Below are 18,092 nucleotides of genomic sequence, written 5' to 3' on the forward strand. Positions count from 1 at the left end.
GTGAGGGAAGCCCAACAGGGAACTGAGAGGTTTTCCGCTGGCCTCAACGATATGTTTGGCGGAAGAACTCTGTCATGCAGGCCCTGTGCAACTTCGTCTCCATGGATGGAGCAGAGCTGTTCTCTCTTGCCCCACAGGGACGGACCAGAACCAATGGGATGAAACACCAGGAAGAAGTTCCTGACGGTTAGAGCGGTTTCTCAGTGGAACAGGCTTCCTCGGGAGGTGGTGGGCTCTCCATCTTTGGAGATTTTTAAGCAGAGGCTGGATAGCCATCTGACCAAGAGGCTGATTCTGTGAAAACTCAAGGGGGGGCAGGTTACAGTGGATGAGCGATAGGGTTGTGTCCTGCATGTCCTGCATAGTGCAGGGGGTTGCACTAGATGACCCCGGAGGCCTCTTCCAACTCTATTATTCTATGATGCTCTTGCTTCCCCAGGTAGGTATTGTAGAGAACAGACGTATTTATTTCAGCCCAGTACTGACTGGACTCAAAAAAGCTGTGCGATTCTTTAAATTGCTACAAAAAGGTGCTGGAGAGGAAGACATGCACACATGCTGCTAGCCACAGCCCCTCTGGATCCCCCCGCCCACAGTCTCAACCCCTCCCCAAGCAAGGACTGACCAAGGACTGGAGGATGGCGTGGTTGGTGGCATTCATGCAGGAGCCCAGCGGGAAAGCACAGTCTCCTTGGCAGTAGAAAGCCGAGTAGCTTCGGGGGGCAATCACCCAGTTCTGAAAGGACAAGAGGCGGGAGCTTCAGCGCGGGGCCTTCCTTACACCAGGCAGCTTCAGCCTACCAACTCACAAAGAGAGAAGCTTCTGCTGAAAGAAGAATGTATTGTTGAGTCACAACTAACTCATGGCAGCCCCAACCGTGGGCTGTTCACGGCAGGAGGGTGAGCAGAAGGGGTTTGCCATTGCCTACCTCTGCACAGCAACCCCAGAATTCCTTGGTGGTCTCCCACCCGCCGGATGACCCTGCTGAGCTTCCCATTCCAACGAGGCTGGGCTAGGCTGGGCTATTAGGCTGCTGCAAATGAAGTGCTGCCAAATCAGAACCGTGGGAAGTTCAAGGCAGAAGGTCAGCTGTGGTGGCTTCCCATTCCACGTTGCAACCCTTGGTGGTCTCCCATCCAAGAACGGTTTCTTTAACCGCAAGCGGCCAAGATTTCCATGCACTGTCTTCTCAACTTGAAAGGGATCCGTGTCAGTTTAGGCAAACTGCACAGGGAACCTGTCCTGCTGTGCTGTGTTTCCGATCTGAATCTGGTCTCCACGCAAACAATTCTGGGCCTCTCACCTAAGGTGGTCTCCTTGCAGAGATTCAGCAGGCCGCCGCCTCTGCTGAGGAGTTACTTTTGAACCTAAGCAGAATTCCTAATTCAATTAAACATACTTCTTGTGGTGCATCACTTTGGAATGGCATCATGTTGGAATTGCTGCTTTAACATCTGCTGAGCAACCGGAATTAATATACTGCACATGAATCTGTGTTGAGCTCATGGGAGAAAGAGAGAGAGAGACCCAAGAGGAAAAGGAAAACTTTGGATTCTTGCAGAGCACCCCTCCAAAAATTACCAGCCATCCAAGCTCTTGAAAGTTGACGCGCAGCTCATGTCTCCGGCACACATGCTCCCCTTCAGAAGGATGGAAGCCATCTGGGGTGGGAGGAAGGGTTAAAGAGCAGTGTCAGAGGATAAAGAACTTGACCGCAGGCAGCTGGCTTTGCAAGGGGAAATGCCTAGCCAGTCCGCTATGCTGAGGTTTCTTTGCCACAGGCAAGGAGGAATGAGAGTTCTCCTCAATCAGGCTGCAGCCCAGTTGGTGCCGAGATCACTGCCAGGTGTCGACATGGATACACATAGGGGAAGGCAGATTTTGGGGAATGGCACCACTTGGGGGCCCAGTGAAGATCTGCTCTCCTTGCCAGCTAAACGGATCGGTTCTAAATAAGCCTGTGCTTGAGCCTTCAGGCCAGCCTAGCACGGGGTGGATTGAAGAAAGGAAGGGGCCTCAGTGGGGGTCCACCCTCCAGATGAGTTATAGTGGGAGCAAAGTAGCAACATTTGCGTGGCTAGCTTTAAGAACTAGGAAAGATTGGGTCACTGATGTATGGCCATTATAACCGATAGGTCCACAGAACTTCTTATGGTTTTTGGTTAGTGGCTTTTATGGTACGTCTCTTAATCTTGTTTTTTGTTTAATATTTTAACAGCTTTGTTTTATTGCTTTCATGGCTCATTTTATCCTTGATAAAATAGTCAATGGTAGTTAATGCTTTTAAATGTTGACTTTAATGGTGGAGAAGTTTTTAAGTTTTATTGCTGATGCATTTTTAACCTTTTAAGGTATTACCTTCCCTTTTACAAACGGCTATTGTACAGTAGTGCATGTAAAATTTTGGTCTAAAGGACCGTAAATAAAGACTGACCCCAATAAACCCCAATCTAGCGCCAAGTGTTATGCACATGCTAGGGCCCTTTCTGAGCTCAGAGAGAGACAGAGAACAGCAGCCAGCTCCTGAAAGGATACCAAACTGATTTAACCAATGACTCGGGGAAACATTTCCTTTCTACCCCAAGCTAGACTGCCCTGACAGAAGGCACCTGCTTCTTACCAAATGATTCCGGAAGTCTATTGGTGTGTGGGAAGCGGCTGGTCTTCTTGTGCTGCTTCTTCCTCGGTTGCCTGACAGCTCGAGGGAGCCTGGCCTGGCTCTGGCTCGCCCGGAAGAACGTCACCACGAAGGGCTGCTTGGAGCGTGGCCCGTGGCGCCCCAAGAGGCCTGCCAATCCAGGATCGACGCTCTGCCCTACAAAATTCAGAAACCAAACCCTTTCCACTATGTTAGTATTGCCGTGCGTCACGTTAATAGATGTGGCTGATCTGTCTGAAGGTCAGTCTAGGGTAGGGCTGCCAGCTCCTGGCGGGGAAATTCCTGGAGATCTGTGGTGGAGTCTGGGGAGGAGGGGCTTGGGGATAGGGGACCAAGTCCACCTTCCAAAGTTTTCTCCCAGGGAACTAATTTCTGTCATCTGGAGAATCAGCTGTAATTTCAGATCTCCAGGCATCACCTGGAGGTTGGCAACTCTCATCCACAATTAAGGACATGCTTCCCCCAAGAGACAGAACCAGATTATTGTAATGGTTGTCTTCTATTGGCATTAGGCATGTGCCAGTTGTCAGGATACGGAAAACATCTGTAGTTCACTTGAAGGCAATATTATATCTCAACAGAATTCTTCAGATTTGATTTGATTCATTTATTTTAACATTTGTACAACCGCCCCTCCTGGATACCGTCTTGGGGCGTTTTACGACAGATATGTTTTACAATTAAAACTTTAGTAATTAAAATAGTGAACAGTTAAATCCAGAGCAAAACAAGGAGGTACTGATTTAACTCACCTTTTCCCCCCATCAGCGATTCCCAGGACCAATTGTACAAGTGCAGAGAACACTAAGCCGAATCTCAAGTTGTTTCTCTATGGGAAAGCAAGTCTTGATATTCTAGGGACTTCTGGTTTGAAATGTATCGTATTGCAACATGCTAGGACATTTGAAATACTAATCGTCCTTGAAACTGCCCCGCAGCATTGCACCAGGCACAAGAACTTTGGCTTTGTTGGAAGTTTTAGGCATCTTGAAAAGAAGCCACGACGATGCACGGCAGTTTCGCACATGAAAGTGTCGTGCATGCGCGTTTGCGGCCACGCATGGCGCAAACGCGCATGCACAGACCTGCCACACATGCGCGTTTACGCCTTCTTTGTCCTGGCCCCCACCTGGTGGAACGAGCTCCCAGAGGAGATCAAAGCCCTAACGAAACTAGGGCAATTCCACAGGGCCTGCAAAAAGGAGCTCCTCCACCAGGCATTCGGTTGAGGTCGACCAGAACCACTCCTTCCTCTGCCCCCCCCAATGTAAATCATCACCTGTACCATCCAACCACAGGGATTCAGCTGGTTATATTTTGTTAACTTATTGTTCTATTGGATGCTGTCTATCGTTATTACTGTGACTAGTATTGTTATTTATAGCCACTGATTCTCTGTACTGTTCCTGTTCCGCCAAGTTGTATGTAAACCGCCCTGCGCCCCAGGGGAGGGCAGTATATAAATGTAAAAATAAATGTTCATACACTGAAAGCTACCGTTGTGCTTTTTACACACATGCATGAGCAGAGGAGGGACTGAGAAATGCTTTTTTGGGGGAATATGTGAATTCTCAAGGAAATGTGTTGTCAGGTATCACAGCGCCAGCAGGCAGTGTTGGGGGTCCCTGCTGCAGCTGCACGCACACAAGGCTCCATCAATGGAACAAATTGCTGGACGTTCAGCCCTGATTCTCTGCAGCTTCCGAGAAATGACTGTCTCTAAACAGGGTTCTTAAAAAACAAGAAATGCTAAAAACTGCACAAAGGGCCTTACCATCGTCGGTTTCAACGTACAGTCTCAAGGCCAGGTTGTATTTGTGGTTTAACAACCAGTGATTACCGGCAGCTGCGACATCAAAAGACAGCCAGCCCTCCGTCTCAGCCAGAAAATCCTGCAGATCCAAAAGGAGTAACTCCGATTCTCTAGAGCAGCAGAGAAAGATCGTTTTTTTGGGGAAAAAATTCTTATGCACGGACCTCTGAAGCTATTCATATCCAAAGGTAGCTGCCGCTCTCCCTCCTAGGGCAGAAAGACACATTTTTGTTCCCCCTCCCCGCAAAGAAACTTATTTAACAGAATGAATGAATACAGGAGAGTCCACTTGAAATGAAAGAGGCAAGGGCAGGCCTCATACAAGCATCCCAAGAGGTCCCTGGGAACACTGGCATAGCACTTCACTGAGGACTCTTCTCCCCCAGTTACAACTGACCTCTAGCTGATTACCAGGATCATTCCCCCAGGAGGAAACAGCAGCTTCAGAGGGTGGACTCTTCTACGGTATGACATCCCTGCTGAGCTCCCTCCACTTCCTACCCTCCGCCTTCTCCGGGGACCCTCTCTACATCCCCAGGAATTTCCAAAGCCACAGCTGCCAACCTTCCATTCCTGTTCTTTTCTGTGCTATGTTTCCTCCTTTGGCTTTCAATTGCCCTTTCTGCTGCCACACAAACTCCCGTTAGTTTCTCTCAGAAATCAACTCAGAAGCAGTTTGGGAGATTACAGCAGTCGAGAGGAAAGCCACTGTCAGATGCACCATGCAAAAAGAAGAAGAAGAAGAAGAAGAAGAAGAAGAAGAAGAAGAAGAAGAAGAAGAAGAAGAAGAAGAAGAAGAAGAAGAAGAAGAAGAAGAAGAAGAAGAAGAAGAAGAAGAAGAAGAAGAAGAAGAAGAAGAAGAAGAAGAAGAAGAAGAAGAAGAAGAAGAAGAAGAAGAAGAAGAAGAATTGGTTCTTATATGCTGCTTTTCTCTACCCGAAGGAAGCTCAAAGCGGCTTACAGTCGCCTTCCCTTTCCTCTCCCCACAACAGACACCCTGTGAGGGAGGTGAGGCTGAGACAGCCCTGATATCACTGCTTGGTCAACACAGCTTTCTCAGCCCAAGGTCACCCAGCCGGCTGCACGTGGGGGAGTGCGGAATCAAACCCAGCTCACCAGATTAGAAGTCCACACTCCTACCCACTACACAAAGCTGGCTTTCATTTAGGGGTGCAGCCACAGGGAGGGGAGGGTTTAGAAAGGGATCTCAGAAAGCTATAAGAACAGGGATTCCAGGAAATCCTGGCGTCATGTGAGAGCTCCCAGGGGGTTACGCAGCCTTGGCTGCTGACATCCCTAGACCTCTCTGGAGCCCTCTCCCCTGTTGCTCTACAGGCCTCACCTTGTTCTGCACAAACAGTAAATGATGGTTTGATTGACTGGCTGGCTCCCACATCTTACTTCCACACCCACTTCTCTGTAGGGACACCACTTCCAGGGTTCCTCAAAGCTTGAAGAATATGTCACAGGTTTGTTCATGGGTAAAAGGCTGAAAAAGGCTGCCATAGAGTCCACCTTCCAAAGTGGCAATTTTCTCCAGGGGAGATGATCTCTGTTGCCTGGAAATCAGTTGTAATTCCAGGAGCTCTCCAGGCCCCACCTGGAGGTTGGCAAGCCTATTTTGGACTGGAACCTTGCACCCTTATTTAAATTGTCAGCATATTGACATTTGGAGATGTTGGAATTAATATATCAGGGATTTCCCCAGCGGGACTGGAAGCCGCAGGAGAGCACAGCCCGGCCATTTCAGGAGAACACACGCAAGGATATTCGACTCTCCTTCTGTGATCTAAATATTTAGGAACGGGATTCATTCACATGGTCCAGAACGGCCAGATTGAGAACATTACTTTTGGTGTACCTGTTAGGGTGATCTTGGACAATCTCATAAATGCTGATGTGCAGGGTCTGATTGATGTGGCGTGTCATGCCCTGCATCTTGTAAATGCGGAACTCGGCGGCTGTTACAGACTCCCCTGTTGGGATCTGGGTTAAGTCGAACCGGAACTCCTTCCAGTATGGCTTTTGATAGAAGATATCTCTGTCCAGTTCAACTGTGTAAGAATTAAGACATGCACTTGACACAATGAGGCTTTCTTTTTTACTTAGGCAATTGACATAATCCCTTACACTGAGAGGACCCATTTGGCTACCAGGATTATTAGATCAGAGTCCAGTAGCACCTTTAAGACCAACAAAGATTTATTCAAAGCATTTTTATTGTGCTACTTCAAACCAACATGGCTACCCATTTGAATCTAGGATTATTAGAGACTGTGGTTCATACTACTCTGTACTCCGCATGTTGGATCCTATTATGTCATCTGCATCATTAAATGAGTCATGTGAATTCTCATGCCTTCCTTCTGGTTGGTTCAACAACCCAAATCCTATTTCACTGTTTACTAATGTCTCATCTTGTTGATTCTATTGACTCTCTGTGTAATCCATCTTAAATCCCAGAGAGAAAAGCAAACTACAAATAATAGGCTGGCCTGCTGGGTAGGGTGGTATATAAACTAAGTAAATCAATAATAAAAATCTAAATATATATTTAATGGATACTAATATTCCATTAAATTGATATGCCAACTGCTGATTTAAAAAATAATGAAGGGATGTTTGGAGGAATATATACTTGGAATGATCACTCAGTTAGTTTACAACGAAGGGAAAATTATTATGGAATAGTGCACCAACAGCATCTATCACCCTGGAGCAGTGGTTCTCAACCTTCCTAATGCTGCGACCCTTTAATACAGTTCCTCATGTTGTGGTGACCCCCAAACATAGAATTATGCAAGTGTTCTTTCACAGGAATTAAACCAAAACTGACCAGTGGCGTGAAGATCCATTGTTCATGATTGTATATAAATTGTTTTTTTCCTGGGGTTTCTCATTTCAGTTCTGCCTCTTGCCCCACCATGCCGATCTTGCTCTTTTCTGCTGCTTCAGACAGATGAATGCTCTATCTTGATCAACCCCGTAAGGCTGTTGTGTGGATGGTGCCCCTCCCCCCGGCCAAGCTGCTTGCCCTGCCGCAATCCGTGTGAAAGGATCGTTCAACCCCCAAACGGGTCCTGACCCCCAGGTTGAGAACCTTGGAGGATATCAAAGATTTACTCAGATTTCTCAGGTGCATACTAGTTTTGTTCTAAGGATAAAGCTCATCTCCCCTCCACAATATGGTGTTTATGTATGCATACTGGAATATGGTAGTTGCTACTAAATTAAACCTCAAGATTCTGGAGGTTTTTAAGATCAAATTCTGTTAAGGTGCTAGGTGTCTCAGAAGTAGAAATTATTAAATTCTTCATAACAGCGACAAGGCTGATCTTGGTTCATTATTGGAAGACAAGGCTTACTTGGAACTGGATTGGGAGTTAGGCTTACTGCTTTGGTTCAACATATTTATAAATGATTTGGGTGAAGGAATAGAGAGGGTGCTGATTAAATGCACAGGTGACACTAAACTGGGAGGGGTAGCAAACACCAAAAGACAGAAACTGAATACAGGATGATCGAGACAAGCTAGAAAACTGGGCTAAAATGAATAAGATGAATGTCAAAAGTGATAAATGTCAAGGTCTTCATTTAGGTGGGTAAAATAAAATGCATCACTATAGGATGAGTGAACATAGTAAGTAGTACATGTGAAAAGGATCTTAGTAGGGTCTTAGTAGACCAGACACTGAACATGAGTCATCAGTGTGACTTGGAGGCTAAAAAGGCAAACAGGATTTTAGGCTGTATTAAAAGAACTATACTGTCCAGATCGCACGAGGTGATGTTATCACTTTACTCTGCTCTGGTAAGACCTCACTTGGAGTACTGTGTTCAGTTTTGGGCACCACAATTAAAGATGTAGAGAAACTGGAGCATATCCAGAGGAGGGCTACAAAGATGGTGAGAGGTTTGGAGACCAAGTCGTATGAGGAAAGGCTGAGAGAGCTTGATCTGTTTAGCCTGGAGAGGAGACGACTGAGAGGTGATATGATAACCATCTTCAAATACTTGAAGGGCTGTCATAGAGAAGATGGAGCAGAGCTGTTTTCTATTGCCCCTGGGGGGGGGCAAAACCAATGGGTTGAAATTAATTCAAAAGAATTTTCAGCTGAACATCCAGAAGAAGTTCCTGAAAGGTTATTTTAATTTTATTATATAAATTGCAAAATAAAATAAATAACCTACCACTCAGTTGCCAGCTAGTTTCAGTCTAAACCAGGCTTTCTCAGCCAGGGTTTCGTGAAACCCTGGGGTTTCTTGACAGCCCTAGATGGGTTTTCTGAATGGGTGGGAATTGATTAATTAATTTCTCAGGTGATATGATTATATATGGTCATGTTGACCTGCTCCCCCTTCACAAAATGGCCAGTGGTTGGCCTGGATGGGGATGGGCCCCAGGTGGGCATCTACACAGCTATGCTTCCCAACCATATTCTGCACCATCACACCACTTCTGGGGTTTCTTGGAGACTGAAGAATGTTTCTGGGGTTTCTCAACACTAAAAAGTTTGAGAAAGGCTGGCCTAAAGCATCCATGACAAGTCTCTGTCCAATCACTGCTTGAAGACCACCAGTGAGGAAACAGCCTTAGAAGGGCACGTATAAGTCATGTTCTCTGCTGTTACATGGCACTGCTGTGAAATGTTCCCGGCAAGTAAAATACCAGTGAAAACGTCAACGATTCTGATACAGCATCAATAACCAATGACTAATACAAAACGCTTTCATTCAGCCTGGAGAAAATGCAAATAAAACGCCCCCAAAGGATATGCCTTTTTGGAAAAGGAGTGCCACGAAGTTAGTGCATCAGACTGTGGGTGCAACCTGCCAGGAAAAAGCAAAAAGACCATGGTACAGAAATGCTCCAAGTCCCAGCTGAAGTTGCTGGCCAATAATTAGAGTACAAAGAACAGACACACGTAACTAGAGACTTTTAACCTCTCAGGTTTGTCATCCACTTATTTACACACACACACACACACACACACACTGTGCTCTGTGAACAAAGAAGCCCCCATGATGATCGAGGGTTGCCAAATGCCTGAAGAGAAAAACACAGCCTTCTGCAGCAGGCTCCTTCGTTTTGGCCAAGCAGACAAGACACAAGCAATTTAACCTCCACTTCAGCCTCCACTTGGCTGCACTCAACCAAACCAGTTCATTGCAATTCAGACAAGGGAGAAAAAGTCACCTCTTTTTTAAGGTCACCTCTTTTTTACCTTAAAATGCTAACTCCAGCTGATCAGGGGAACTCATTTTGATGACTGAAACCTGGCAAAAGCTAACGTGAGAATGCCTTTTCTAATGTCTTCCACAGTCTTGTGGATGCAGCCTGAGAGGTAAAACCTGCACGCATTAGGGATACACACTTGACGTCTCTCGGGCCTGCTTTTACCCTCAGGAATCTTGCAGATTATGAAGCAGTTACACAACAGCAACAGCCCTGAATAGCCTAGCTTACAATGGGAGGGTTTGCCATGGTTGGTTCTTCGACAGGAGACCACTGAGCAAAACTGTGGGGTTGCTGTGCTGGGAAAGCCATGGGAAACCACATCTGCTCATCTCCTGCCTGGAACAGCCTGTGGATGTGGTCTCCATGAGTCAGTTGTGACTCGACAGTGGTTCTTAAACAACAGGAAGGAGCGAGGAAGGGCAAGTGGACCGATCTTGTGATGGAAGGAAGTGGCAGTAGAGTCCTGTAGGGTGAACTGTGGGGCGGTCAACTTTGAAGACAAACCCCAATTATTCAGGATGGTGAAAGCTCAAGCAGAAGCAAAGCGCTCCAACGTGGTCTCTCTGAACTGAATGAGTGGGAGGCCACACAAATGAAATTAATATAGGCAACTGCAAGGGAATGCTAACTGGAGTGGAGGGGGTGGGGAATCCTAAATTTATATGCATGCTAATTGGGTATGAACTGGCAGAGTGGCGACTGAGAAGGAAAGAGAAGCTTGGGGTTGTAATTAGCAGCTTGATGAAAAGATTGGCTCTGTGTATGGCAGGGGTAAAAAAAAAATAAAGGCAAACATCATGCCGTGGATTATTAAGAAAGAGGCTGAAAATAAGAAGGGCAAAAACATAATGCCCAAGAGTAGATCAGTGGTGTGGCCTCACTTGTTTGGTCTCCAGATCTGAAAGAAACATGACAGAGCAAGAAAAAGTATGGAAGGCAACAAAGATCATTAAGAAGAGGGGTTTTTTTTAAAATATACCTCTCTTTTTGCTACCTGAAGGAGTCTCAAGTGGCTTACAATTGCCTTCCTCTCCTCACAACATACACCCTATGAGGTAGGTGGGGCTGAGAGCTGTGGCAGAACTGCTGTATGAGAACAGCTCTAACAGAACTGTGACTATATTTAATAAAGATAAGTGTAATAATGATAATGTAATAAAGATAAAATAATTGAATAAAGGTAAGTGTAAAGTTCTGCATCTGGGTCAGAAAAATGAAAAGCATGCCTACTGGATGGGGGATACACTGTGTGTGAACGAGACCTTGGGGTACTTGTGGACTGTAAACTAAACATGAGGAGGCAATGTGAAAAAGGCAAATGCCATTTTGGTCTGTATCAACAGGGGCATCACATCAAAATCACAAGATGTCATAGTCCCATTGTATACGGCACTGGTCAGACCACACCTGGAGTACTGTGTGCAGTTCTGGAGGCCTCACTTCAAGAAGGACGTAGATAAAATTGAAAGGGTACAGAGGAGAGTGACAAGGGTGATCTGGGGCCAAGGGACCAAGCCCTACGAAGATAGGTTGAGGGACTTGGGAATGTTCAGCCTGGAGAAAAGGAGGTTGAGAGGGGACATGATAGCCCTCTTTAAGTATTTGAAAGGTTGTCACTTGGAGGAGAGCAAGATGCTGTTTCCGTTGGCTGCAGAGGAAAGGACGTGCAGTAATGGGTTTAAACTACAAGTACAACGATATAGGCTAGATATCAGGAAAAAGATTTTCACAGTCAGAGTAGTTCAGCAGTGGAATAGGCTGCCTAAGGAGGTGGTGAGCTACCCCTCACTGGCAGTCTTCAAGCAAAGGTTGGATACACACTTTTCTTGGATGCTTTAGGTTGCTTAGGGCTGATCCTGTGTTGAGCAGGGGGTTGGATTAGATGGCCTGTATGGCCCCTTCCAACTCTATGATTCTGTGATTCTGTGACTAGCCCAAGGTCACCCAGCTCAGCTGGCTACATGAAGAGGAGTGGGGGATCAATCCGATCTCTCCAGATTAGAGGCTGCTGCTCTTAACCATTATACCATGCTGGTCCCTAAGAGGTCGTACCACCTTTCCTATGAGGAAAGGCATTATACATTCCCATTTTAATCATGTGCTCTTTTTTTTTCTTTTCAAGACTTGTTTTGCTCCACCTAGTGGTTGATTCAATATTACATCGCTCCATCCAGCATAAGAACCTGCAACATGCCCAGCATTCAGTGATGTAATATTGAATCGACCACTAGGGAAAATATGTGCCTAAGAGAAAAACAAACCCAAAGCAATGGGGACACACAAGTAATGAAAACGAGAATGCTGGATAGAGCAGGGGTGGCCAAACTGTGGCACCCCAGATGTCCATGGACTACAATTACCATGATCCCCTGCCAGCATGATGCTGGCATGATGCTCATGGTAATTGTAGTCCATGGACATCTGGAGAGCCATAGTTTGGCCACTCCTGCCAAGAATCTGGGACTCTACAGTTTAAAATACGACTTAGCCAGGACAGGGGTGGAAGGAAAAGATACAAAATAAACTTAGATAAAATTGTGCATGGGTTGGAATAAGTGAATAGCAAGAACTGTTTTCTGTCCTCCCCATAATACTAAAACTCAGCGGCACCCAATGAAGTTTTGTGCAATACATTCAGAGCAGGCAAAAGAAAATCCTTCTTTACTCAATAATTGGCTTGTGGAAACTACTGCCAATAAACATAGTGATGGCCATATACATAGATGGTTTTAAAAGGTGACTGTCTAAACTCAAAGAGGACCATGGTTCTTTGGGCACAGTTCCATAGCTATGCAAATGGCTCCCTACCAGGAGGAATTCCACACTTCCTAGGTGTGCTTGAACCTGACATGGGTCAGGACTGTTGTGCACGGAGAGTCCTCCTCTTAGGGTTGCCAGCTTCCAAGTGAGGCACAAAACCCACACCAAACCATAAGCTAGCGCCTGTTGCATTACAGCACGCAACAAGCTTTCCTACTAGTCTTGCAATAAAGGGAACGACCAGTTACTCACAGGTCATATAGGCACCCCAGGCGGACTGCTTCCTGAGCCCTGCTCTGTCCGGTCAGCATTCAAAGAGGTTCTGCTCAACCCCTCCACGCAGCTCTGCCTGTGTGCTGAGTGACACCAGGCCAGAAGGCTATAGGGTATGCCAAGAACATTTTCTACCTTGGGGGACTGTAAAGAAAGCTCATTAGTTCTGTGCCGGACCCAATGCCAAAGAAAAACCAAGCCCACATGTTCGTGCCGCTCTGACATTTGTGTACTGGACTGCAGAAGTGCCATCAGGTTGCTATTTAGTTTTGGGAGACTCGATACTGAAAGACCCCAACACAGCTCTTCTTAATTGGCAGCAGGGGGACTCTAATGCAGTACGTCTGGGCAAGTTTCTCCAGCGCCGGGGAATTCAGACAATTACCACTCAAAAACACACCAGGATTTATTATGCAGCATGGACCTGCTTTTCTTTATTGACAACTGGGTTAAGACAGCAGGTGCAGCTCTCTGGTAACACAGACTATTTTTTAATCTCTCTTTCTGTCTCACTGCCCTGTACTCTGAAAGAATGTCCTGATAATGGCCTAGGTCTCTGTTATAGAGGTGGTTTGTGGGCATGTTCAAATTGTCTACCTCTGGGTAACCTTTTCCACAAAAGCTGCAGACACTTCTGTGTCACCTGTTCTGAACACAAAATGAATTAGACCAATTGCCTTACTTTCCCAAGATACAGAGCATTCCCCAGAATTCATCCAGTGCCCCACTCTGTCTGTCTGTCTGTCTATACCAGGTGGGGATTGGTAGCCTTGAGTATAGGGTTATCAGGTTGCCCTCATTACTGGCAGGGGGTGGGGGTGCAGGGTTGCAAAATCCAGGTTGGGAAACTGCGGAAGATTTTGAGATGGAGGACTGGGGAGCTCAATGGGGTGCAACGCCACAGAATCCACCCTCCAGAGCATCCATATTCTCCAAGGGAAGAGATCTCTATAGTCGGGAGGTGAGGTATAATTCTGGGAATCCCCAGGTCCCACTGGAGGCTGGCATCCCTAACTGAGCAAGCTGTCATTCAACAGAACTTCTAAAACTTCTAAACTTCTAAAAAAGCTTGAAAGCCACTGGCTTAAGGAGGTTGCAGCAAGCCTTGAAATGCAACTGGGAAAGCCACCAGAGCAGGGGTAGTCAACCTGTGGTCCTCCAGAGGTCCATGGACTACAATTCCCATGAGCCCCTGCCAGCGTTTGCTGGCAGGGGCTCATGGGAATTGTAGTCCATGGACCTCTGGAGGACCACAGGTTGACTACCCCTGCACCAGAGTGCAGAACAGAACATGAGCAGACAGGTACAGAACAGGATCAACAGGGAAGAGCCACCTGGCTACCTCAACCATCCCCTTTAGCCTTTCTTTCACTCTCTGACCCCTCCACGGGACAGGACCACTGAAAGAAATGCTGTCTTACTGAACAGCCGCATCGATGCCAGCAGACCTCCAAAAATGTGACCCTCCACACCCTGCAGCCACGACAGTGATGCTCAGAGGCTCTCTCTAGAGCACTTGCTAATAACACAGATGAAAAGGCGCAGAACCACGTGCCTTTATAATGAAACCCAAATGGCTGGGGACGGCAGAAAATCCTGCTTAATGTTATTTACTCCTTTAATTGCGTTGCACCCGGCTCATGTTTTCCATATTGTTTTGTTAACTGTGATCGTCGGGTTGGACTGGATGTTGATACAAGGGGAGTGAACTGCGGAGGGACCTGCTCCCAAACCAAATGCCGAAATGTTAATTATGCATCTCTGCCTTTTTTTACAAGTCATCCTTTCTAGCTACTGGGTTCACCACAACTTTCTTTCTTTCCTTTTTTTTTTTAAGGAAAATATCTGGCATAACAGCCAGCCCAGGGCGGATGCGGAAAGGACTTCCTGATCAGCGGTGTCGGCCTGGCAGGAACAAATGGACAGCTGTGCTGTTGCCACAAGACACACCTTCTAAAGAGAAACAGAGGGGCAGACAGAGCACTCCAGAAGCGGCAGAGGTGGGTTGATGGCATTGTTGGTGCCCTTCCTCCAAACAGTGATTTTTGTTGGTATGGGGTTGGGGGAGAGGAAGGTTCTACAGGCTTTCAGCAAAATTCACTCTGAACCTGATTAAAGCTACTTGTCATGGAAGTCTATTGGCTAGTGCCTGTACCATCACCAACCCATTTCTGTTCAGGCCTCAGAAAGGTTGGGTCAGTATTTTTTATTTAATGTTTGTGATTTTTTTCACATTGAGGAGAATAATAATAATAATAATAATAATAATAATAATAATAATAATAATAATAATAATAGTTTGTTTTTATACCCCGCTTTTCACTACCAGAAGGAATCTCAAAGCAGTTTATAATCACCTTCCCTTCTTCTCCCCACAACAGGCACCCTGTGAGGGAGGTGGGGCTGAGAGCCCTAGTGTTACTGCTCTGAGAGCAGCACTATCAGGAGTGAGGAATCAAACTTGACTTGCCAGCAGATTAGAAGCCACTGCTCTGAACCACTACACCACGCTGGCAAATGGCTACCAGCTCCGCCTAGGATTCCTAACTCCCAGGTGGTGGCTGGAGATCTCATGGATTACAACTGATCTCCAGGCGACAGAGATCAGTTTACCTGGAGAAAATGGCCACTTTGGAAGGTGAACTCTCTGGCATTATAACCCACTGATGTTCCTCCCCTCCTCAAACCATGTCCCCCTCAGACTCCCATCCCCATCCCCCCCCCAAAAAAATCTCCTGCTACTTCCCAACACAGAGCTGGCAATCTTAACTCTGTGGAGGGGGTTTTCCACAAAAGAGAGGGAGGACAGCCCAAAAGAGAGGGAGGAAAGCACAACTGTTTCATTTGGCTATAATGCAAGTAGTGAAGCTGTGTTTATATTGCAACTGAAAAGCTCACCATGTCTACTTTTAAAATGTCTTGTGCGTTTTTAGCAGACATGCTTATATTGCTGCATTTGCTTCACTGTCTGTGTCTAGGAAGCTCATGGCTCTGTCGAAGCTGCCAAGAAAGCCAAAGTCTCCCCTGATCAGCCATTGAGTGTCAAAGTGGATCTGACACTAAAGTTGCAGGAACAATTACATCTCTCTTTCTCTTTTTTTGATACACCACCTGGGCTGACTTAGTACCAGTCAGTCCCACAATATGAACCAACAAAATCTAACTTTCTGTATCTGGATAACTACCCTGCGGGGTCAATGCCCAGAGAAGGAGAAATGTCTGCTCATCTTGGCAGCTGCTTGAGGCAATTCGGTGACTTGCTTTAAATTCAAAAGATTAAATGCACACACACCCTCCCCCATTCTGCCTTCTGTTTGAACGGAGGGGGTAGGACCTTTTAAACACAGAAAGAAATGGCTTAATCATTGTTTTGAGGATAATTTTATATTAACATTTTTTAAAATGACAACTTGCTCTTTTTAGGAATAATCTGACAATATTCCAGTTCTGCACTCAGCGCCTTCCAATTTTTACACAGTTAATTAAAGGTAAAGGTATCCCCTGTGCAAGCACTGAGTCATGTCTGACCCTTGGGGTGACGCCCTCCAGCGTTTTCATGGCAGACTCAATACGGGGTGGTTTGCCAGTGCCTTCCCCAGTCATTACCGTTTACCCCCCAGCAGCAAATTGGGTATTCATTTTACCGACCTCGGAAGGATGGAAGGTTGAATCAACCTTGAGCCGGCTGCTGGGATTGAACTCCCAGCCTCATGGGCAGAGCTTTCAGACTGCATGTCTGCTGCCTTACCACTCTGTGCCACAAGAGGCTCTTTACACAGTTAATTATAAAGGGCTAAAACCACCTGCCCTAGAAACAGACACTGAGTTGGAGCAGGTGAGCCAAGATGATGGGAACCACAAAGGTTAGGGATAAAACCATATATAGAAAAATATAACCGATTTATTATCAGAGCACAAAATGCTTTAAAACCATAAAAGAATATCTCATTATCTGTTACCTCAGAGTCCAGTAGATCCTTTAAGATCAACAAAGATTTATTCAAGGCGTGAGCTTTCAGTCTGAGGAAGAGTGCTTGCTCTGAAAGCTCACGCCTTGAATAAATCTTTGTTGGTCTTAAAGGTTCTACTGGCCTCTGATTTTATTGTGCCACTTCAAAGCAACACAGCTCCCCATTTGAATCTATCATTATCTGTTCGGCACACACAAAGCATCCCAGTGTATACAGCACTAATGCCAGGAAGTTTGACCATACTGACCTTTCTCAGAGGTCAATATACAGATAAATACAGTTATACTGAATCTGCCACACTCACCCCAGCTTTCAGCAGGGGGATGAATACTTCTTGAATCTGTTCTAGCTGGTTCTGGTCCTGAAATATATTCATATTGATTGTTATTTGTCAGGCAGAATTCTCAGCCGTCATATATTTCTGTTCTTCCCCTGGGTATTGGAGAATCCTACTTTGTGTTTCATTGTGAAAAGGTCCAGTGATGCAGGAAATGTGAATTTGCATGACTGTTTATCATCATTCCATTGGAAGTAGTTTTTATCCTTTGTGCAACAAGGTTTTTAATGGGATCAAAACAGTTCACAAAGCGCACCACATCTTACTATGGGTTAACCATCTCACATCTCTAGGAAGCGCAATACCAAACATGCACCATGAAACTACTGCATCAAAACCAAACCTGCTTTAAAAAAGAGACAAATTCCCCCTCTGGGTTTCTGTTAAAAAAACAACAACCCAACACCCTGTGGTCACAAGCAGCAAATGCAACAGAAAACTCCAATCACAGGAGTGATCTCTTGTGTCCTTTCCCAACCAATATAAGGTCTTTGTGAATGGACTGTGCCACTGACTTCCATGGAAGAGTTACTGATCCATTGGGCTTCCATAGGCTTTGCTGTTTCCTGACAATTTGACCTTGTGGGCTAGTTTTGTCCCTAATCTGGATGAACACTCTTTCTGCCTCCCGCCTCCATGCATTTGGCAGAGAGAGAGAGCTGCAGAAGGGCCTCACAGGAGCACCATGACTTTGCTATGGGGACAGGGTGGTTGTTCTATGCCATCAAGTGGCTTGACCCTATGAATTAGTGAAAATGATTTAGATAACATTCTCATTAACAGCCCTGCTCAGATCCTGCAGACTGAGGGCCAAGACTTCCTTTATTGAGTCAATCCATCTCAAGTTGCATCTTGTTCTTCTTTCCCTGCTATCTTCAGCTTTTTCTAAAATTATTGTTTTTTTCTAGTGAGTCTTGTCTTCTGATGTGACCAAAAAGTGCAATTATTGTATCTTAATAATTACATCAATTAGGCATGCAATTAAAAAAAAAACAGCTCAGATAGGTATGTTTTCTCTCTCTCTTTACCAGCTCCTGGT

The 18,092-nt window shown here is 45.8% G+C and overlaps 1 protein-coding gene across 1 annotated transcript in view; it reads right to left on the bottom strand.

Moving 5' to 3' along the window:
* The window catches only part of LOC143837471 (bone morphogenetic protein 8A-like), a 38,149-nt gene that overhangs the window by 7,990 nt on the left and 12,067 nt on the right, over window positions 1-18,092 (bottom strand). Inside the window, exons 2-6 of the mRNA XM_077337321.1 lie at window positions 6,335-6,527; window positions 4,435-4,583; window positions 2,622-2,816; window positions 1,583-1,662; window positions 626-736 (exon numbers count right to left, since the gene is read on the bottom strand). Of these exons, the coding sequence (XP_077193436.1) occupies window positions 626-736; window positions 1,583-1,662; window positions 2,622-2,816; window positions 4,435-4,583; window positions 6,335-6,527 (728 nt within the window). The remainder of the gene's footprint in view (window positions 1-625; window positions 737-1,582; window positions 1,663-2,621; window positions 2,817-4,434; window positions 4,584-6,334; window positions 6,528-18,092) is intronic.

Source organism: Paroedura picta, chromosome 5 (genome assembly GCF_049243985.1).
Source record: "Paroedura picta isolate Pp20150507F chromosome 5, Ppicta_v3.0, whole genome shotgun sequence".
Taxonomy (NCBI): domain Eukaryota; kingdom Metazoa; phylum Chordata; class Lepidosauria; order Squamata; family Gekkonidae; genus Paroedura; species Paroedura picta.